Raw genomic sequence first — 23,168 nt, 5'->3', positions numbered from 1 at the left:
TTTTATTCTATTACCTTAATATTGCACTTCTTTACTTCTAAATTTTTTCTTCTCGTCTATTGCGTTTAAAATTGAATGACAAACAAAATTTCTTAAATGAAAAGTAAGAAGCTTGCCATTGAATATTTGAAAAGATTATTGAGATTATTTTTATTCTTATATTTTCAAAGGCGGAAAAAACTCACTTTTACACACAACATTGCCTATAGATAATATTTTTTGTAAGGATAGTGAATAATAAAATTATATTTTAAAAAAAATTTGTTTTTACTTTTCATTACATAATGGTCTTTCAACATTGTTAAAAGTTGTACAAACAAAAAATCCTAATTTTTTAAATATAATTTTCATTTTACATAAATAAAAAAAAACAATCCTATTTTTAAGGGGATCGTAAAAAATAAGTAACATAGCAAATATTCTTCAGAAAAACCTCAGCAAAAATAATAATACTCTATTATGGAAGTCATTTTGAAGAAAATTGACTTACTGATGTTTTTCATTAACTAAAATCTTAAAAAAAAATAATAATACACTTTACACAACATGCTTTCGTTTTGTAAGCTTTTTCAAAGCAGTGAGTCTTTTATATTGTTCGAGTTCCGTGCATAAGTCATTTGCACTTCTTACAAAGTCCTCCATACTAATCTGCTTCATCCAGTTGAGTTCCTTTTCCCACTTCTCGAACATGCTTGTATCTTCCTCCTTCACAGTGGTGTCCAACGATACCTTCTCTTCCAACTGAACTGGACTAGGCTCTTCCTTCTCCACTTTCAGGGACGATGGTAAGCTGCAATCAATTGGAGCCTCCAGATTTCCTAGTTGTTGGTTCTCCTTGACACGCAAAATACTGCTGGACAAGTAGTAGAACTGCGAAGGCTTCTTGGAGAAACTACTCCAGATTGAACGCTCAGTATTATTCTCTTTCTCTTTGGTAGAAGGTGGTCCAACTATCTTAACTAAGCCTTTCCAGCCTATGACAGACAGCGAGAGTTCCTCGGTTGAGTGCTGGTAAGTCTGATGCCAGTGAAGCTCGCTCAAGGAATTTTTGTTCGACTGACACACCACACACTGGTACTTTGTCTCCTGGACCTTCAATTTTTTCACTGGACTCGTATTGGCCGCATTCTCCTGCAAAACAAACCCACATATTCTCGTTACTCGATATAATCACGGTACATCAACCTCGATTTCCAACTCGAAAATGGAAATTTTTCACTTACGAACGTGTATACCGTTTGCAATAACAAATCGATAAAAACCGCATTTTTAACCGAATTCCCCTTCGAAATCTCGAAAGAAAGTGAGATAAGCAGGAAAAAGCAGCATCAGAAACGAGATAAGAAAGAACGGGGGTGAATATGACGACTAGAGAAGAATACGGTCGAAAGGAAAGACGTGAAAATAGAGTTAGGGCATCCTTGTCGCTCGATTTCGCGCGATATGCAGCTTACCGTCTTTAGATTGAGTATTCGGTCGGTGTTGTTCTGTGAGTCGACGAGCATTGCGTTCGATGCAAAACATTAAAACTCAAAAAAAAAAAAATTGGGTGAAAAACAAAGGAAGAAAAATAGACTCCGAACTTTAAATGCGTCTATCTAGCATATGCGTAAACCACTACTGTGCGATATACGAGTAAATCGTAAATATAAGCGAAGGAGGTTATGTCAACGTGACGCATTTAAATAATCCTCTGGCGCGCGCAAGATCAGCTGGTCCGCGTCGCTCGGGTTAGGTTAATTGCTTTTAGCGGCGATAGTACAACAACAATATAACAACGCGCGACGTTTTACGTTGGTTTTACTACTCAACTAATCACGGTATAAATAAACTTACGTTGGATTCGTTTATTCGCTCGATCGTAAGTGTCCGCACCGATAAAACTACTCGACTGAGTAAACGTAAATATCATAATGCACAATTAATTTTTCAGGTACCAAGTCGTATGGAGTCATTTTTGCTATTCTCATCACGCAACCCAATGGAAAAATCAAAGTAAGAACATGATTAATGTTAGACGTGCTGGTACTGAGAAAGGGGAGGTGACAGTGGCTTCAGTATCGCTGAAATTATATTGAACTTAATTTCGATAATTATGAATTACAACTGTGAGTACCTTTCTTTCTCGAAGAAGTAGATTTATTCATAATTATACAGTAAATAAATTGATTTGATTTGAATTTTTTTCCCAGACGAGGTTAACTTGTTATTCGTTGACTGATGCTGTAATATAGATGTATCATAATGGTGCGCTATTCAGCATTAAAAGGATTATACGAGTTGGAGAAAACAGTAGGATGTGGAGGTTTTGCTAAAGTAAAACTAGCGACGCATGTGGCTACAGGAGAAAAAGTCGCTATCAAAATTATGGAAAAGGCGGCTCTAGGGGAAGATTTGCCAAGAGTAGGTTTAGAGATAAGTGCAATGAAAAATTTATTGCATCAACATATTTGCAAGCTATATCAAGTTATTGAAACTGAGGACCATTATTTCATGGTATTGGAATACTGCTCAGGTGGAGAATTGTTCGATCACATAGTGGAAAAAAGCAAACTATCCGAGTCAGAGTCTAGAAGGTTTTTCAGACAGATTGTATCGGCAGTGGCTTATTTACACAGTCTTGGATACGTTCACAGAGACTTAAAGCCAGAAAACGTTTTATTAGATAAAGACCAGAATCTTAAGCTAATAGATTTTGGTTTGTGCGCCAAGCCAAAAGGTGGTATTCAATCTCCTCTTTACACTTCGTGTGGATCTCCAGCCTATGCAGCACCAGAATTAATTTTAGGAAACAAATATTTAGGATCTGAAATTGATATTTGGAGCTTAGGAGTTTTGCTTTACGCTCTTCTTTGTGGCTTTTTACCATTTGATGACAATAACATTGAAAATCTGTACAAGAAAATACTCAATGGACAATACGACGAGCCTAGTTGGATGTCACAAAGCAGCAGAAGATTGATCCGAGCCATGCTACAAATAGATCCACGAAAAAGAATTACCATCAAAGAGCTGTGCAGTCATCCTTGGATAACAGCAGGATTTTTGAATCCTATTACTTTCATGAAGAATACAACTGTGGAAAGGGACGAAGAAATTTTGAAAGCATTAAAAGCAGTCTGTACAAAATGTTATGATGAAATTTGGAAGCAAATCATTGAAAACGATCGATCAGATTATGTAACTGCAACTTATCTACTATTATTAGATAGAAAACGCAGAGGATTATCCTTATGTTTATCGTCAAAGCTAAAATTGCAATTCGATAAAGCGAATAAACAGGAGGAGCCGGTTGGCCAGACATTAGTCGTGGAAACAGCAATCGTCAACCTAAGCCAGTCGCCAAGAGGGCGCAAACGTCTAAGAAACAAGGACAGCGACGAAATCTCATCACCCGTGCCTTCTAAGAGATTAGCGGACGAAGAAAGACAGCTGTCGACCCCAGCAAGCAAAAGCGCAAGTTCGAGGGATACGCAATCAACGCCGAGAACTGGCAAAGTCATATCGGAAATTGGAAAGCACCTGAACAAGGTCAGGTGCGTCTTGACGCCGAAACGGATGAAAACCGAAACGGACAACTCGGACGAGCCGATCACGTATTCCGGAAAGGGCTTATGCAATATATCCTCAACGTCCAGCGATTCTCCGAAGCACGTTCTGTCTCAGCTTCGTTACGCTCTCCAGTGCAAGGGAATCATATGCAGACAGAAAAGATTCGTCCTCTACGGCGAGACTGAAATATCCAATTCCAGCGCGAACAATAAGAACAGCACGAAGGCGTTCCCGCTGAAAAATTCGTGCTCTTTCGAGCTCGAAGTCTGCCTAATCAAAAGCATGACCGAGGCGAAGCCGATGGTCGGCATACGAAGGAAGCGATTAAAAGGCGACGCGTGGGTGTACAAACGCGTTTGCGAAGAGGTACTTGCTCTAGCAGCTCAGGAGATTCCGAAAGAAGGGCCGGAGACGAACGCGCCTCAGCAGTGCTTGATCTGAGCTGCCCTGAGAACGATGAAAAATCGAGACGATTTTATAATTAACTACTACGCTTGATGTATAACGATCTGTATGATTACTCGATGTATTATTTTTTCAACAATGAATAAACTTGTTTTATACTTTCATACTTTTATACATACCAGAGATACTTATATTGTCACGTCATCTTGTCGAGCCCGAAACTCGTCGCGCTCTTCTCGAACGTGCAACGAGAAAAATGGAGCAGCCCGACATTTTTCGCGCGCCAAAACGACGAAAATAGCGCCGTAAGAGAGAGAGAGAGACGCCGATGCAGAGGAGAGAAAAAGATTATAAGAGAAGCTTCGAGTGCATTAATTTAAACGTAGGTATATTATACAAACAGGCTCTCGCGAATACGATTCGCGAAGCCGCGCGAACTCGAGGAAATACTTGCGATTGCTATATACACTGATATGCGCTGGGGGAGCTACGGTAGAGTGTAAAATATATAAATAAGGTACGAGATTTGGCCGTGGCACGAGACCAACTTCAGCGTGCAATGTTTGCGTAGGTAAGTGCGCACTTGTCTAACGGCTGCTGGGTTTTGCCAAAATCTGGATTACTGAGATCTCTATAAAATTCTTATACCGATTTCCAATATGCTCAAAATTTAAGTAAAAAAACACCCGATACGAATACAAAGCTTTCCTCGCTAAAACAGTATCGGGAGAAAATAAAAAAGCCGATTCTACGGCCGAACACCTCTAAATTTACGCGACAGTAGTGCAGTATAAGTGAGCCGCGCATGCGCACTTCGCAGCCGGTCGCTACAGTTGATATAGAGTGAGTAGGGGGGTAGGGCGCAAAAAGCGCAGAGACCGAGCCGCCGAGCGCATATTGCGGAGGCGTTCAGTCGAGCGACGCGCGCCACGCGAGTTCAATCGCTTGTATTTACTTTCATCTGATTATAGCTCAAGTTCTCGAGTGTACTATTGCGCTTATACCTTTGCCGGTTGTGATTACTCTTTTTTTTTAGAAGCAGTGCGGGTTGTATCGTCGCGAAGAGTATATATAAGTAAGGTATCGATATAAGTATAAGGAAAAGTGCCACGAATTTCCGTAATTGTGATACAAGTCGTACTCGGCTCTTTCGCGAGCGGAGGATTTTTGCTCGAACGAATGTCGTTGCTCGTTTTGTCGATCTTTAGATGTGCGACTAATGGCTGATGGTCTACTGTCATAACAGCTTTTTTGACGCGTATACACAACCGGAGAACAATCGCGAATCTTAGTAAAGATCGAGGATCGGTGATAACTGCACTTATGTAATTCGTTGTTCCGCAATAAGTACACACGAAATTAGCTTTAATTCTGATTTTTCAGTGCTTGAACCTAAAACAACATATACCTACCGGTCCCAGCTTATATTTTCGAATCTTCAACTCAATCGAAGCTAAATTCCCGAGGTTCACCTCTCGATCATACCTCAAAATGACTCACTCATCATCGCCGCGTTCTTTTGTGTAAACTCTTATCAAATATTTGCTCCTCGCGCTCGCGGCGGCGGCGGCACACGGTCGAAAAACTTCTAGAACCGCAACAATCACTCGCGTATCTCACAGCTCTAGATCGAGCATCGCGAGCGACGACTCAATCGGCTGAAACTCTCAATTTCCAGATACAAGTACTACAACTCACAGGCATAAAATATAGACAAAGTATATAAAGGATAGACGAGGAGTAAGATGTCGTACTACTTCCGCGAGCGTCCGCGTTTCGGCGAGCGCTTCCGGGGCAAGTCGGGCGACGAATTGCTGCAGGAGCTGAAGCAGCAGTTCGGCGACGATATGCCTTTCTTCGAGACGTCCTCGCCGAGCGCCGCCAGAGGATCGTCTCCGGGACCGAACAGCACTACTGCAGGCTCTACTCCATCGGGTGCCGGTAGAGCGAGGGACCCGTTCGAGCGTCACACCTCCTTTCCCAGGGTGAGTTTTGCAGTTTTGACGGTTACTAGCGAACGACTTTTTTGTTTTCAACGAACATACGTTCGAGAACGTTCGCCGAGAAGGAGGAATGCGACACGTGCGCAAAAACCGTGCAGGTATACGGATATTATTCGATTCCTCGAGATCGGGTAACTCGCAAGAAAAACACACGCCGTCATGATGTGTGCGGAGAAGAAGATCGGCTAATTAGCGGTGAAATTCCGATTGGTTCTTCGAGTACACATACGGAGGTCGTTGACACACACGCGCGCACCGCACTTATCAAGCGGCACTCGAGTGCGTACTTATATACGCACACACAGACACACGGAGAGCGAGAAGGCGAAGAGAGAAAGAGAGAGAGAGAGCGCGGTAAAAAGTCCATTAGCCAAAAACTCGAAGATAGACGAAGAGGAGAAAAGAGAATAATCTCTCTCCGCTGAGGCGGCATAAGAATTTCGGGAAATCCTGAAGGCGGTGACGACGTGTACGCGAACGAATTTTCCAAAGTACGTTCACCCCTCGGTCGAGCCTCGCTACAGTACAACATAGGGGGATATAGTAAAGTTTCGATCTTGTTAAGCATTTTCCGAGTGAAAAGTTGCGATTAGTCAGCCGGGGACAAAATCGATATACTTACAGCGAAGGTGCGATGAATAGAGCCGATTCGCTCTCGCCGCCAATAACATTAGAGGCGACCTCTGACTCGTCCCACTGATCGAGTCTCTATCTATACTTCCTCGCAGCCCCTGTGACTAATCAGGTTCCGCGTGTGTGGACGTCCATCCGTCTACGTCACATCGGGCATAGTTGGCAGTAGGAAATCGAAGGACGACGAGCTAGTGTAATGGCTGTCATCGAGAGTCTGATATTCCGGAAGCTCTTGTTTACATACAATACACAGAACGAAGAGGCTGCACTTCTCCTTACACACAAGGGGGGCTGCACTGACAAAGGAATATATATCGAGTTTCGCCTGTAATTCGAAATTCCCCTCGAGAAGCTTCTCTCGGTCAGTCTCGCGTTTCTGTCATCAATTCAGCGCTGCCCGGGTATGTAACTGTAAAGCGACATTAGGATGCGGACATCGCGGGGCGATTCTTCTTTATAAGACACACGCGCGGTGTGTTTACACGAGTCTCGATCGACGTCGTTATATTTATAACGGCTGAATAACAAACAGCTGCTCTCTCTCTCGCGCGAACGAAAACACGAGACGCTCAGCACACTAACACACGAGGTCGGCATCGACAATCGCGGCTCTGCGAGACACTTGCTTCACTGCGCGAAAGCCCATCTCTCTCTCCGTCTGCGGCCATATATATCGATCTCGTTTAAAACATGGGGGGAGGGGGTTGCTGCCCTCGTCCTAAAGAGACGCGTAATGCCGTTCACGGGGGGGACATAGTAATGACGGCTTGCGATATGGGGTGTGTAGCGTAGGATGCTGGTGATGTATAGGTATATACGTCTGTGTCTATCTCTCTCTCTCTCTCTCGCGGTTGTGAGAGGCTGTAAACGCTTGATTGTCCCTTTGTTCTCGAATTTTTTCGACTTTCCTGGAACGGAGCAAGTGCCGGAGCTGCGTTCGGGGAACGATTGTGCCGCGTTGCTGAAGTGTGGGATTGAGGTGCAGGGTGTAATACTCTGTGTGCAGTGATGGTATTTTCGCGCGCTTTGGAATGTTTTAGTTTTGAGTATGATGCGTTGTTTGGTTTGGATTTGAACTTTCGTTTCTTCTTGTCCTCTCTATGAACGAACTCGCGCTTAAAAGGTACACACTTGAAGGATATTGCTTTATTAAAAAAATATTGTGGACACAAACGGCAAACTAATCGCCAACCCCCAGCGCAGAATAAAAAAATATCAACCACGCAAATCTCAGTAGAAAGAAGCTACACAGTAACAACTCTGGCTTCTCTCTCTCTCTCTCTCTCTCTCTCTCTCTCTCTCGAATCGCCTCGAAGCTTCTCGAGCTTCACACATTCAGCAGCTGAGCTTGCGGCGGCCGATCTCAAAATAACACCGCCATTGATACTCGCTCTCTTTCTCTCACACTCTTGCCATTCCAGCGAGAAAGAGAAGCTCTCTCTCCCAACTTCGATCCGAAATAATTTCTCTCTTTCTCTTTATCTCCCTATACTGGTGTCTCTCGGCATTAGAGCCTCGAAAGAGAGAGAGAGAGAGAGAGAGAGAGAGAGAGAGAGAGAGAGAGAGAGAGAGTGACGTGTTGTTGTGCCTCTTCCGCGAGATTTTGATCTCGACTTTCATCGGATATACACTATTATACGCACAAGGCCGTTATAGGGGGAGATTACGTTGATGAAGAAACTTGCTTGATTTACTAGTTCCTTAAGGGTCTGATCGTCATCATGCGGCGAAATCGTTGTTTTATTATACGTATATCCGACATTTCGAAGGAGAAAATAATACTATCTCTCTTTCTCTCGGCGCAAGAATACACATACATCCATCCGGCGTTAACGAGTTTTTTCCCCTTTCAATATTTGCGCCGTCGACGCGCGCCGGTATACCTATACACACTCGATCCCAAGGGATATATGTGCCGCATGTAAGAAGCAGGATCAAAAAGTATAAGACGTCGCGGCTCCGCCGTTATATTGCACCTCGAGTCTCTCTCGTTTTCTTTAAGTCGTATTATACACGCTTATATATAACACAGCGCGCATAACGAACAAAACAAGAAAAAGTCAGCGGCCAAGAGGAAAGTGTCGTCGTCGTCGTCGTCGTCGTCGTCGTAATTTCGTTGGCGGCGGCAATAGCGCAGCAGCAGTAGCGACGGTAATTATAACAGCGGAGCAGCAGAGTCGTCGTTCTATTTCAAAGTCTGTTTCGCGCGCGAATATAATGGCCGATTTAGATCGGCATATGAATATACGTGGCTGCTCTCTCGTGTTCCAGAGTATTATTACAGTATATAGCTTCGGAGGCATTAATAATAATTATTTTTCGGAAAAAGCATATACATAGAAACAGAGTATGAGAGAGACAAAGCCGCTATTTAGGCGACGTCCAGAGACGTGTGCCAAGAGTGTATATATGCACTCGGTTTAATAACACGAGTATAGATCGTCACTATACAACGAGTGTACACACACACACACACACACACAGAGATGCCGATTTTTGAGAGACACGTCTCGCGCACTTCCTCCCGATGCGTGAGCCGTGGAGTCATTAGCATGCGGTGGAAAGCGACGTATAAATCACATCGAGCAGTTGCAGTTTTACGGCTGACTCACGCGAGCAGATATTTTATACTCACATGTACGCACCTACGGGAGTACATAATAATAAAAGATCGGCGAGTTTGCCGATTTTTCACCAACAACGCACTCACAACGCACGTGATTAGCAGGAGCGTGTGTTGTTACTTCCATTTTCGAGCGGGACCTTGTGCGATCGTTATGATAGGCTACAGTTTCGGCCTTATACGCGCGCATGCGTGCAACCTTGAGCAAGGCGTACACGAGCGTGAAATTTTTTTCCCCCTCGCGCCCGGTTTTATTATAAGCATAATTAAAATAGAAAAATGCTTTCTCGTTTTTACGGCCCATATAGCAACACCGCGCGCGCGCGAGAGAGAGAGAGAGAGAGAAATCGTAAGTGTAATAACGCGGAGGGACCACTCCCTGTCGCGATAGAGCGTGATATTATAACACATCGTCAATGGTACCGGTTTCGTCGAGATTCTTTTTGTTTTTTTTTTTTTCGTTGCTCCGATTTATGTCTTTGTTCTCGTTAGCCATATTATCGCTTGAATATCGTGAAACGATTCGAGGATATAATCCACTTATTATCAATCAACGTCGGCATTACGTATACGCTCAGCTCGCGCGGGATAAAAAATCTAATCCACCTACTCGCCGATCCTTTGCATCATTACACGCCGCGCAGACCGTGTGCGCTTTTCAATGGAAAACTGCATCAGGCAATGCGTGAGTGAACGCGCGCGAGCGACTGTTCATTCACTCGCGGCCGTTGCATAATATCTCCTTTCAGCATCTGAACTTTTTCCGAAACTCGCGTGTAATGCGCCGATCTACATATGCTTTGCAGGTTCTCGTATATCGAAGGTGTATCCTTTTGACCTGTTGGAATCGCTGGAAAATCGCGCAACACTCGCTCTGGTACTGCACAAGGAGTAATAGATCGACGAGGCGTCAAAGAGAGAGGACGACGCTCCTTTTCCTCTCTCGGCTCTCTGCGCGCAGTGTATATAATACACGAGGAATATAAGTTGTGCGCGCGCGGCTGTGTCTTTATTATTATCGTCGCTCGTTATACGCCTTTTTTCGCCTGATGCGATCCTACGAGTGAGACAAAGAATGAGAGGGTTTCCTGTTTCGCCGCCGTGAGCCATTCGTCATGTGGCGCGTGTATGTTTCGTAACGAACTCGTCGCTTCTCCGCACACACCTTTGGGTTTTCAGAATTACCAAACCGTCAGCTGTACGATATTATTATGTTTTCACGGATAGAGCTGGCGTCTTATCCGAGCAGCGGAAGTCTGTTCGCGTTTTGAAAATTCCCCTGCTGCACAGTTGTAGAACGAGAGAAAGAAATCGGCACGTATAAACGCTCATTAGCCGCGCGCGTAGCGACACGTAATCGCGCGCGCGGAGAGAGAGAGAGAGAGAGAGAGGTTAGGAGTGGCGGTATCGCGGCTACGGTGAATCGAGTGGGGGGAGAAGAGAACCGAGCGAGCTCCTCGCTGCTCGTGCGCTCCTGGTAGATCTATCGATCACGCTAGATCATCGATCGTCAGTGTATCGATGATCCAGCGAGAGCGAGAGATCGGTTGCTCTTACCGATCGCCGAACCGAACGATCCTCGATTCTTACTGTTCCTCGAGGGTTGTTGCTATAGCTTTTACAACCCGGAGTGTGCGTACGTTAATACTAAGGTTCGATTCGAGATCGATCGATCTTCAAGGCGACGATCGGTATGCAGAAACGCTGCAGAAATGTACAACGTGAATCATACGTTTTTTCCGCGAGGATCGGCGTATTCTTTTTTTTTTTGTTCGTCGAAAAAAGTAGGCTGCAACGACGATACGCGACTAGGTAAACACTGACGATAAAGCACCGATTTTCTAAGCAGACACGTCTCTGAAAGGCCGCTATCGCTTTCGCAACATCGAAATGTGTCTACGCGGCAGTACGTGCATTAACGATCTTTCGAAGAAAAAACGATTATCTGACCGCGTTACGAGTCAATTGGATGCAGGAGAGCGATAGAGAGCCGTGTGGTATAATTTTTCGAATTAATAATTCTCTGCTACGAATGCATATATTACGTAGACGAGAGATAGTCGTCGACGATAGAGTCGCGCAGACCGATGGTTGTAATTACGGGCTCCGTTGCGCGCGTTTTCGAAAATAATAAATATTTATGCGCAAGTGGAACGATCCTCTCAGGGTTATTAAGAGAGACGGCAATTTAGTTCGCTGACGTGCCAAGAGATGGCAACTCCGTGATATACTCGGAGCATTTATCATCTCGGTTTAACGCGCGATACTTATGTTTTCATTTAAAAAGAAACGATTATATTATATATTTTGGCGTCTGTTTCTCCGATATTTTACGCGCTTATGTTCTTAAAATGTAAAGGCCAAAGCCCTCGAGCTACATACAACGTGAAAAATTCTTCGTAACACCTCGATTTACAACGCGGACATCTCGGCGTGATCTCAACGGCGTGTAAGCACACAAGGCTGCAAATCAGCGATCGAGACGATGCGCGTGCGAAGCTGAGGTCGATTTTCCACGCCACTGATGCGCTGTCAGTATATAGGAGGCAAAAAAAAGTTGAAACGATGTGCGGGTGCAGCGACCTTCGAATTAAGGGCGAACGTGACGCCTCGTTTTCGGCTAACAAGCAAGCAAGGACTGCCTGCTCTCTCGACAATTGGATTACATACTCGGTTTTCTCAGCTGATAGGGGTATCCTGCAATGCACAAGGAAATCACGTCGCTTCTAAAAATAAAGCCTATACTTACTTACCGAGTAATTAGGAATTTTCTGTCTACCCAAAGGTCATCAAGACGATAAAGCCATAGTACACTCTCGCGTGTCAGCTGCGCGGCACCGTCGGACTTTTCAATGGCGCGATCTACTCGCTCGATTTTCTCGGAAAACACATCCGCACTTGCGGTCAGTATGGCGCACGTGCGCCACTACATCGATCCGCGAATCTCGCAGACGAATATTAACGAGATGGAGAACGGCGCCGTTGTGTGTTGGAAATTGGGTCATACGCTTCAGATCGATATCTCTCACTCTCCACACGTCCAACTCCTCGTAAAAGTTTATATTTTACATTTCGAACGTATAAGGACTTTAAACAAACAAGCTGAACGCGGAAGACGTAAAAAAATCCCGCTAAGGATATCGGGCGATTTGCATCGATGTAGCGGAACTGGTTCCTAAAACCAGCCTCTCGTCGATTCCGCATCGGAGATACGGAGAAAGACACATCGCAGAAGCCTACGTCGTCTGCGGGCGCGAAAACGAGGCGGAAGTCGTTGGCGAAGGGCGGCGACGCGACGTCGCGGCGAAACCTTGTGTCCCTATCGCGCACACGCACACTTGGCTCCTGGCCAGACAGTATACGTGGAATACGAGCTTCCGCTGCAGTTTCTCTCTCCTCTATCGGATGCAGCGCTCGCGCCAAGTTTATCCATTTGTCAATTCGTAATTGATCGGAGAGATCTGCTTTAGCAGCGTCGGACCTTGGCTGCTCTATTGTTCGCGGAATTTTTGCTTATTAACGAAGCTTGCCAAATTCGCGTTAGGGTTGCACGAGGGGTATTCGTCATCGCGAAAAACGCGCAACGTCGCGTCCGAGTTGTGTAAACAAAGCGAGAGTATAAATATTAGCGATTATTTCGCTTCAGCTGTGTACAAGTATAATGTGACGATCCTGACCCTGAAAATCACACACTGTGTTGTGTGTGGTACGCTACACTAGCCTACGCTGCATATCGTATACGCGCGAAGGGACGACGAAACGGCTACTGCATTATATCGATCGGTCGATTTCCGAGAAACTCGCGCCGGCGATGACCTAACCGTCGCGCGCCGTGATTTCACACAGAGGTGAAACTTAAAAATTACGAGAAGTGCACTGGACTCTCTTTGACAAGGTCGGACATGCCGCGGAGCGAAAGTATCAATTACCCGCGACGCATTCATCATATTCTCTCTCTCTCTCTCTCTCTCTCTCTCTCTCTCTCTCTCGAGTCCCTCAAGGATGCGTTATTACCTTTTTCGGGAGCGCGTTTTTCAGAATTATCCCCGACGTTTATTCCCTCGTTATTGAATATAAAGAGTAAATCGCGCCTCGATCGATCGCACTTAATAGATCTTAAAAGCCGTGTGATTTAATAGCCGTTCGGCCAAACTCGGAGTTTTCTACTTAACCGACCGACTGAATCAAAATTTACGCGCCGAGACCGGCTATAAATCTCGCGAAAGCGCGGCTCGATCAAAGAGCGATTTAAAAAAGCGTTATCACACAATGCTGCGCGAGAGAGCGAGTTTTAGCCGTAAAAGGCGATCGCGGATATATTCTGTACATTATACCGCGGAAGAGAGACGCGATGTCGTGGGCGCAGCCGTGCGACAGGTGAATCACACGTGGATTGAAAAAAGCCGTGTTTTTGTTTTCGTTTCTCGTTGTTTACGGCTTACAGTGCTCTAGGAGTTTCTGGATGAAGCGTGAAACGTATTTATATTTCGTCGGAAATACTTTATTTTGGTGTAATACTATGAAATATCGTCGAAGTACGTTGGCGCCAAAATTTCGCATTTCCTGGGCACCGCCATCTTGCGTGGGATTCCCCGAAGCGTGCGATCATCTGTTAGAAGCGCCAGTATTACGAGGCAGTGGCGTAACGGAATTTAACGAACTCCCGGGCGCATCGAAAACCCGCTTACTTACAGCTTTAAATACTCCCCGAGCGCACTTGAAATCTTTGCTATAATTACATCGACGTGTGTGTACGTAGCCACGTGCAATAAATATCTCCGATTAAACCGAGAGTGGCTTCGAGTACGCGGAGGTATTTTAATGATACGGTTTCGGCGTTTTTCGCATTTTTCTCGGCTTCGTCAGCCGTCGTTTGTATTTTTAATCTCGTCTGCCATATATAATTGCCTCGTGAATCATTCGGATTATCGTTACATCACTTTTGACAATTCGGAGTGGTGTCGTTAGAAAAAATAATATGTGGATGTAGATCTTTAATAACTTGTTGACCAACGCGCCATAGCTCGATAAAACGCAAGAAACAGCAAAAAAACACATAGCGAACGGTTAAACAACAAATTAAACGAAGCCCGGGGCACCAGAAGCGCCGCTACGGCCCTGGGCTGTAAAACAGTTCTCTCGCGAACGTTCCAGCGAATTCTCGAAGAGTCGAAGATTCGCGGGGGCGACGCGTGCGCCGCTTCTCGTAGCGCCGCGGCGCGTCGTCTTGTCGCATTTAAGTTGCCGTGGCGGTCGTGGCGCGCTTCAGTATCACAAGTGATCGCAACGCGACAACACGTACGAGAGAGATTTGTTTATTTTTGAAGGGAGAAGCGTTACTTACAGTATTGTATATATTTCTGTGACAACGATAATAGTAAACGCAAGTGAGACGTATTATATTTGCAAGTTTCGAGGTTAGGATTATACACTCGAGTGTCATATTATTTTTGTGAAAAATCCTGCGTGTGACCTTACGTAAGGAGTTTCGGAAGTTTGTTCGATATACCTGGAAAGAGTTTGACAGGTGTTAGCGAAGCAGAGAGTATACCTACAGACATACAGACGAGAATCGGTAAATTTACGCTGCGATGCACTGTTATAATCTAGCTCTTGTGCGTGTGTGTTTACGTTCTGCTGTGAGCGCTGTTGCATTGTATATAGATAACTCGCTCTTTGTCACCTGTATAATCATAATATTGCAATAGAGCCGCTACAGCTGATGCCGACGTCCTGCGAAAATACAACTTTTTTTGGCATGTTTTCTCTCGTATGTTTATCTTGACTACCTGCAGATTAAATCTAGCGTATAGCTCTTGGAGGTTAGATTCCTTCGAGACGCTTCTCGCGATCACGCGGATTTTCTCGCAGTTTCGTTGGCATGCGCCGTGGTATTGTTTTGGGCAAGGGGCTGTTTTATCATCGGAAATTTCATATATACTTGCATTCTTCGATTGTAATCCAAACAAAAGTTGTATTTTCGGAGAGGACGGTCGATTTGTCTGAGTATACAGTTCACATGCACGCATTGTATTTACTTTTTTTTTTTCATTCTCGTCCTCGGCAAGCTTGCGCTTTCTCTCACACATGACACGTTTACGCGTAGCAGCTGCTTGTACACCTCGATCGATAATTCACACACATACATGAATCGTTTGGTACTAGAAAAATAAATCTCGTTTTTCTCTCGAGAATTCCGGTAAACGGCGAGGCGTCCTTGATACGCCCACTCACGCGCGCTTCGGAAAAGCTCCTTAGCATTTTAAAAATAGACCGAACCGGCAGTAGCACACACGCATATCCACATACATACCGTAGAGAGAAAGAGTAAGCGTGCGAAGGATAAAACAGAGTATACTAAAATCGGCGCACACGGTGTTGTAGGACACGCAGAGAGAGAGAGAAAGAGGTGCTATAAGAGCTAGAGAGAAAAGAGCACATCCCCAAACACGTACCGAAAAGAAATTGCGAGCTAAAAGCCGAGCAAATGGACTCGCCGATCATAGTGGACAATGCGATGACATTCGGCCGGGGGATCGATCTGGAACGCGAGTTTCCTGTAAGTCTTTTTTTTTGCTGTTTTTTTCACACTACACTTTGCCATTACCCAATACACACACGTATATCGATCGGCAACGTTTGCCGATCGTCGAACCAACGCACGAGTCAGTACGATAATCCAGGAAAAGCCGTATCGAGTGTCTCTCGCGAAGGACGATCGATATTGTTTACATCTCGACGCTGATGCGGTCTTTGCCCTTATTTGGAGAGCCGCATGTCGCCGACCTTGACAGCAGCTCTCCCGACGCAAAAACTTTTCGTCGATTGTACGTTTTCTCTATAAGTATGAGTTTTTTTTTCTTAAGAAGTGGCTCGTATATACACGCGCGATCGAAAAAAAATTCGGTCGACTCTCGAGACTCTCGCGCAGCATCAGCCTCCCACAAAAATGTCCGTCGGAGAGAGACTCACTTACGCGCAAGTTAGAAATAACTTTTCCGAGCGAATGACGCGCGCTGCTCTCGCACCTATACTCGCGAGAGCGAGGGATCTTCGCTCTCCGCGATATATTGTGTTCAGTAGCAGTGTGTCTCTGCTCGCGCGCGCTTTGACGTTTCTTTTGTTTCGTTATACACGTCTGCTTTCTTCCTTACGACGAAAGCGTACTCGAACTCGAGGAGTTTAAGTAGTGCCTTTGTAGGTTAGTAGTGAGGGAATCTTTCGAATTCACGTACAACCAGTATAGTTTCGAACGTTCTCGTCTGCCCGAGTGAGTTTTATTTTTATCCCTCTCGGGCGAATCGACTTCGGCGAACGATTTTTCGCGTGTGAGCATCGGCCTCGAATTTTTCGAGGTAATTGTGCAAGATATGGCGGAAGAGAGTTTTCGAAAAGCAGTGCAGCTATACTAATAATAAAACTCGAAGACTGCAAGCTTCTTGTACCGCTTATTAACGCTTTCTGTCAGCTTGCACACGTTCTGCGAATCCTTAGAGTGAAAGAGCCCGGTGTGTCCAAAAAAGTCTCGCGTAAAACCGGTCGTCTCTCTCTCTCTCTCTCAAAAGGATCTCTGGAACCGCGGAATTTCCGGCCGAAAAAAGAAATCTCCGCCGCGCATCACGGGATGACCTAAGCACATCACAGTGGCGGCGCTTTGTTTTCGACGTGTGCGCGCGGAGAGACCGGTTTTCGAGAGAAATTCGGCGACGACACGTGCGTGCGGGGGCGTTACTTTTTTTTTTAGCCTCGAGAGCTTGTACAGGTTAGATTTTTATTTTGTTTTGGACGAGACTCGCCGTTATGAATACGTCTCGCGAGAGATGAGACAAGGGACAAGTGTGTTTGCTTCGACATCGGCCTGCATTCGACGTAAAAGGTGCGCGGGATAATTAAAACGAGAGATTCTCTCGGTGAGTCATATAGGCTGTATTTCAATTCGATCTGCCGCGTCTGTGTTTATATTTGCGCGTATAATAAGTACAGCGAGATAAGAGCGAAGAATGCGAGCGACGAAAGAGAATTAGAAATTAGTAATAACGTATACACCAGGAAGGCAGATCCACTCCTCGATATTATAATAAAGAGGAAAAGAGCTCGAGGGCAAGAGTCTTCGCGCACTACAATGAGGAGAGGAATCGAACTACTTAATTAGCTTACGGTATTACGTAAAGCCGTCGTCGTCGGCAAAAGAGAAAAATTCGCCGCCGCGATAAAAGACCGGCGGCGGAGTGGAGTCACTGCTATAAATAACACTGTACACACCTACTAGACTAGACCGCTGTTTTTAATTCTTTCAACACGACGACGACACGAGATTTCGAGACGTGCGCTCGTCTGACCGATTCCATCCTGCACCACTTGTGCCTTCTTCGTCACTACTTTTCCCTTCGACGACCTTGACTCGATAAGTGTAGAAGCTCACGTTGTCCTCTTTTCTTCGTGCGTTTACCATTAGAAAAGGGGAAAAAATTAAGGACGTTTATTTATAAGTATACACATCTGCGGAGCACATTTCTCCGATGACGATAATCCGAGATTTTATAATGATATAGGTTCCCCCCTTTCGTAATGCTTCGCTCGAGAGATCGGCACGTAACGCAGGGGTCTGAACCGTGACACACTTTAGGTCGTCGTCGTTGTCGTCCCTGACATTCACCCAGTTTTCTTTTTGTTTCCGAGTGCGCCAGCAGTGTGTTGATTTGCTTTTTCAGCCCTTTGCTTCTTGCTTTTTTGGTAGTGCTTACATATAGATAGAAGTGAAATTATTAACCAAAATTTTTTTCCAACGCTTCAAAAATGAATTTAGCTTTTTTTCCGATGGCGACCAAATCGAGCATCGAAGACTCTCTCCAAATAAAAAAAGAATCGAAAGAAAGTCACACTCTCGCGAATCCCCAAATATCGTCTTGCCGGTGTATAACTAATCGCGCAGCGCTTGAAAACGTCATGACTCGACTCGCCCACGCGACCCGATGACGTAGCGACGCTCGACGCGTACAAACACAAAACACACTCGTCTCGGGAAATACACGTAAAAGGCAATGCTCGAGTCGACTCGTTCCTCCGTCTATACCTTAACGACAGCTTTGGATAGAGGAAAAAAAATTGCATCCGTAGAAAATATTCCATCACTGCACTGTTGTTCTTCTCGTCACGGCTCTCTATAGTGCGATCGAATTAGCCCGTCGATTAGCCGTCGCGCATCGCTAATCGATCTTTGAAAGCGACTCTCTTATACATATATGCACGTGTGCAGTAGCTTCTGAATAATTCAAGCCACGAGAGCTGCGAGACGAAGTTTTGATAATTCACTCGCGATCCGCCGTAAATGGAGAAGAGGGAAATGATATTGTTATTGCTTTTAAATAAACCGGAACGCGATGAGAGACGACGGGCGATAATCGTTATTAATAGAACGACGACGTTAATTAAGAGCCGTTGCGTAAGAGTGTGTGCGCGCGCGAAAAATATATTCGATGGAATTATTGCTGTAGAGAAAAGAGCGATGCATCAGAAACTGCTGCGACAGAGCGAGCTGAGTCACGACGTGTGTCTCTCCTTATGGAGATTGAAAACCTCCGAACTTCCAAGTTCAGCGATAAACCGGTCGACCAGAGAGACTCTCTAGAAACTCGCGCGCTTAGTCGTTGTCGAGCTGTCATCTAAGTAGTCCGCTACTGATATTCGCTCCTCCTTCTCCGACGCGATCGTACTGACTTGCATTATTTATTTTTCATTTCACCGTTTTCTGTAAGGAAAAAAAAAATCTAAAATACGACCTCACTCATTCCAGGGCTTTCCATTCGACGACGAAGGTTTCGGTCGTCGCGCCGACATCCGCTCCCACTTGGACGACCTAGCGGCTCGTCACCCGGAGTTCGCCGATCACCTGCTGGGCCCACCCTGGGCCGACGTGCCCTTCGCCGGGCGCAACCGCAGACGCGACTCAGCCGATCGAGCGACTTCGTTTCACAACCAACCGGACGAGGACGCCAGGTCCCAGGCGAGCGGAGGCAGTGCCGCAAGCGGTGCCAGTGGCGTCAGTTCCCACGGCAGCGATCCCGAGGAGCAGCAGCAGTCCGGTAGCAAGCAGCAGATACCCCAGTACGGGCTGCGCAACACCGTAGACATCGGGCAGCACCAGCACAACATGGAGAACCCCCAGCAGCAGCGCAACGTTCGCTCCATGTCGGCTCCGCCGGAGAACAGGAACAACCAGGAACAGGCCAACGGCCAGCCCAGATTCGTTTCCAGAGTCGAAATCACGCCACATAGCCAGGCTGAGCAGCAGCAGCAGCAGCAGCAACAACAGCAGCCGCAGCCGCAGTCTCAGAGGGAGAAGAGCCCGGCGCCGCAGCAGAAGCCACAGCCACAATCACAGCAGCACGGCAACGTAAGGCACATACCGATTTTCGTCGAGGGAAGAGACAAGCCGGTTATCCCTAAGGAAGTGGACGAGCCGGACTTTGCCAGGAGGCAGCAATCGCCGCCACAGTTCCACAGGCCCTCGCACTATCAGCAGCATTATCAAAAGCCCCAAGCTGATCGCTGGGCTACTCACTTTGGCGATCCGTTCTTCGAGCCCCCGACCACTGGACGATGGGGCCAGCCTCCGCAGTCGCAGTTCCGACACACTCAGCCGCAGGAGAAACCGAAACCCCATCCCGAGCCACAGCACACGCCACGACAGAGGGCTCAGCCGCAGCAGCCGAAGCCGCAACCACAGCAGCAACAGCAGCAGCAGCAGCCGCCACATAGCGAACCTCAGCCTGAGGCGCCGCCTAAACCCAGGCAGCAGGTTCAGCCCAAAGACCCACTAGGTAAGCAGACGATCTCGCGTGAGGTAACTGCGTAGCTTTTGAAAAATGAGCGTCTTGTCTTAAACGGGTGCTTCGAATTTCAGAAAGGGTCGCCGAGGTGCAGAAGGAGGTCGACGCGCTGAACGAGCAGGTGAAGGAGTACTCGGGCAACTCGCGACAGGACAAGCAGTACATGTACCTTGACGAGATGTTGACGCGAGAGCTGATCAAGCTCGACGACATCGAGACCGAAGGCAAGGACAACGTGAGGCAAGCGCGAAAGCAGGCGATCAAGAGCATTCAGGACTCGATCAGTCTGCTAGAGTCGAAAGCGCCGTTGCCTGGACAGCAGCCAGAGGAGCAACAGAAACCCGAGGAGTCCGAGACGCCGAAAGAATCCATGGACACTACCGGCGACGAGAAGCCAGCCGAATCCATGGAAACGACTGAGGTAAGCCCGAGCGTTCTGATTTGAGACTTATTAATGCTTCTATTAATATCTTTTATGATGCTACCGTTGATCGGTTGTTTGAGAAGAAAGGCGAACGATAGTGATGCGATTCTCAAACGACCGACGATGCGACGTTAACCACTAATTATCGCAGCTTGTAATTTTTTAAATTTATTTATTTAAGGTTGCGTCCACCTAATGATTATTAGAGACCACTATTACAGACTATGTTAGTAAATTTTAATTACAGTATAATGTTGCACGTTTATCATCATAGTACCGATTCGTCACATTGTATGTAACACACTGTTATGCACATCCCGTAAAAATTCACGTTGTATATTTGGTTTACGTATTACCCATGTGTATTTTTACCAATTTAGGTTTTAATTCTATGCTTCTCACACGTACACAACATTTTATTGTTTCAAAATTATCTGTAGATTGTCCGTAATCACGATCAGCGCTTTTTTATCCCGTCGAGATTCTAAATACGAATTTACCCAATTTGCAGGCGCCCGCATCAGAGGAACACAAGGCCGCCATTCCACTGCCGCCGCCGTGTCCATCCTCTCCAACTAAAACCGCGCCAGAAGCACAGACCGAGGAAGCTTCGAAGAATGCACAACCCAGCGAGAATAACGTTCAAAATCAAGAAGCTACAACAACGACTACGCTGGAAACTCAAGTCGAAACCGTGACACAAGATAACGCCGCTGCCCAACCAGCGCAAAATGTCGACGAAAAACAGACTGCCGAACCCATGGACAGCAGCGCTGCTCCCCCCGTTGAGCCTCAAGCTTCCAGTGACATTGCGATGGAGGTCAGGCAGTCCTCGCCTGCAAAGGAGCTCCAGCTTGGTGCAGAACAACAGCAGAGTCAAGCCTTGATCGTCAATGATCAGATGCAGGAGGCGAAGGACGCCGCGGCTCCTGCGGCGGAAATCACTGCCGAGAAGGTGAAGAAGGAACCTCCACCAGTACCCGCGAAGCCCAGCAAATCGCCCAAGAAGGCCAAGAAGACGAAGAAGCAGCCAGAGCCTGTTTCCGAGACTGCGATACCTCTACCTGCACCTGTTTCCGAGACTGCGATACCTCTACCTGCACCTGTTTCCGAGACTGCGATACCTTTGCCTGCGCCTGGCCAGTCGATCTAAGCTGGCACACGTCGCGAAAGGGAGAACACACTCGTTGATTTGTGGATTACTTAGGACTGAGATAATTTTGCGCGAGGGGCATCCATTTGATCCGAAATCGGACACCGGTTCAGCGACACTTGAGCATTTTTCAATTTGATCGACAGATTTATGTTATTCCATTGAACGATAGCGATCGGATAGAGAAAATTGATATAGCTGTGCTTGAGATAAAGTTGTAAAAGTTAATTATTCGGTGGAATAACACCGATTGGATCGACAAGAGCGATTGTTGAAATGAAAGTGCCGGTGAAATGTGACTGAGATTGGAGCCCCTTGGAGATTATCGACTGTGAGAGAGCGTGAGTCTTGACTGCTTCCTGTGCATTCGGTGCCATGGTATAGCTCCTCGCGGTACATGGATCGACTCGAAGTCTTTGTAGGAAGCTTTGTAGATAAGAGAAACTACGCGGACTCGCCAGAGATTGGTTGTTCTTTTTTTATAAATGGATATATATATATATATATATATATATATATATATATATATATATATATATATATATATATATGCCCGAAATACGCAAGCCTCGAATAGAGAGAGAAAAAAGAGAAATACATTAACCGTATTTATTTAGCTTTAGCCGGAAAAATGCGCGTTTTTGGATTCCTCGATACCTAGCGTTTAATCAACGTCAAGAAATCTAAGATATTAATGACATTTGTTTTATCTACTTTTTCTTCTTCCTTTTATTTTATTTGTCGCTAAGTTGTAAAGCGTTGAATTCGCCGAATGCGAAAGTGTGAACTGATTGTATCCTCCATGGATAGAGATAATTCGATCGACTCAAAGTATCGTTTACTAAGTCTTTCTGTCAAGGCCTATAATTAATGGCCACTTCCTTGGATGTTTTTGAAGAATGAGCGAAGGATTTTATTGAGTTATCTACGATAGTTTCATTAAACTTTTTAATTTATTATGTAACGTTCGAAAAAAATCGCGGCTGCCTCGAGCGTAGCAGCGCGGATGAGATATAAAGCACATTAAGTAAAAAAATTGTCATCACGTGACCTTAGGCTATGTGTTCGAAAATCTTTAGACTTAAGCACTATTTTATGAAGAAAAAAAATTGAACAAAATCGAATAAAAATACTCGTATATGAAATTTCGTCTTATTTTTACTTGCTTCCCCTCTGTATACCATCCTTTATAAGTATTTGTAAAACGTTTTTCATCAAAACTTAAGAACTTTGAATTGCAAACGTTCGTTTTCGTCCACGTGCTGGAAAATGTCCAACGTTTCTTTTTCGATTTCCTGCGTTTTCTAGAATCAAACTTTAACAAAAATAAAAAAACCGCGATGACTCAAGGGTTTTTTATATTGCTGTGACAAAGTCTTTAAAAACCATCTATTAATTTTAAAAAAAATGTAAGTGAATCATTTTCTCCGTATAAAAAAAATAAGCTCGACGTTTTGTAAATTAAGTATACGAATGTTTAAATTCTGCACGAACGTCAAAACCCAATGGTTATATTTCTCGTAAACAAATTTATTGTTTACATATT

General features: G+C 45.4%; 3 protein-coding genes across 6 annotated transcripts; 2 read left to right on the top strand and 1 right to left on the bottom strand.

Moving 5' to 3' along the window:
* Positions 1 to 248: 248 nt before the first annotated feature.
* Positions 249 to 1,714, bottom strand: LOC100680364. The gene is made up of 2 exons (XM_003425557.4): positions 1,455 to 1,714; positions 249 to 1,131 (listed from the first exon to the last, which is right to left on the bottom strand). The coding sequence occupies exons 1-2, from the start codon at positions 1,503 to 1,505 to the stop codon at positions 538 to 540; spliced, it is 645 nt and encodes a 214-aa protein (XP_003425605.1). The 5' UTR covers positions 1,506 to 1,714; the 3' UTR covers positions 249 to 537.
* Positions 1,482 to 4,131, top strand: Melk (maternal embryonic leucine zipper kinase). 2 transcript variants are annotated; one of them, XM_008204298.4, is made up of 3 exons: positions 1,482 to 1,861; positions 1,934 to 2,108; positions 2,193 to 4,131. In XM_008204298.4, the coding sequence occupies exon 3, from the start codon at positions 2,245 to 2,247 to the stop codon at positions 3,991 to 3,993; it is 1,749 nt and encodes a 582-aa protein (XP_008202520.1). In that variant the 5' UTR covers positions 1,482 to 1,861; positions 1,934 to 2,108; positions 2,193 to 2,244; the 3' UTR covers positions 3,994 to 4,131. The 2 variants fall into 2 exon arrangements, with proteins under 2 accessions (XP_008202520.1, NP_001127794.1); NM_001134322.1 differs by lacking the exons at positions 1,482 to 1,861; positions 1,934 to 2,108 and having other exon boundaries at positions 2,245 to 3,993.
* A 715-nt stretch (positions 4,132 to 4,846) lies between these two features.
* Positions 4,847 to 22,767, top strand: LOC100123805 (BAG domain-containing protein Samui). 3 transcript variants are annotated; one of them, XM_003425540.5, is made up of 5 exons: positions 4,847 to 5,037; positions 5,636 to 5,942; positions 19,010 to 20,036; positions 20,120 to 20,466; positions 20,981 to 22,767. In XM_003425540.5, the coding sequence occupies exons 2-5, from the start codon at positions 5,703 to 5,705 to the stop codon at positions 21,620 to 21,622; spliced, it is 2,256 nt and encodes a 751-aa protein (XP_003425588.2). In that variant the 5' UTR covers positions 4,847 to 5,037; positions 5,636 to 5,702; the 3' UTR covers positions 21,623 to 22,767. The 3 variants fall into 3 exon arrangements, with proteins under 3 accessions (XP_003425588.2, XP_008203010.1, XP_003425587.2); XM_008204788.4 differs by having other exon boundaries at positions 4,858 to 5,032; XM_003425539.4 differs by lacking the exons at positions 4,847 to 5,037; positions 5,636 to 5,942 and adding exons at positions 14,471 to 14,791; positions 15,601 to 15,775 and having other exon boundaries at positions 20,981 to 22,122.
* The last annotated feature ends 401 nt before the right edge of the window (positions 22,768 to 23,168 follow it).

Source organism: Nasonia vitripennis, chromosome 1 (genome assembly GCF_009193385.2).
Source record: "Nasonia vitripennis strain AsymCx chromosome 1, Nvit_psr_1.1, whole genome shotgun sequence".
Lineage (NCBI taxonomy): Eukaryota > Metazoa > Arthropoda > Insecta > Hymenoptera > Pteromalidae > Nasonia > Nasonia vitripennis.
This window is presented reverse-complemented; position numbering and strand designations above follow the sequence as displayed.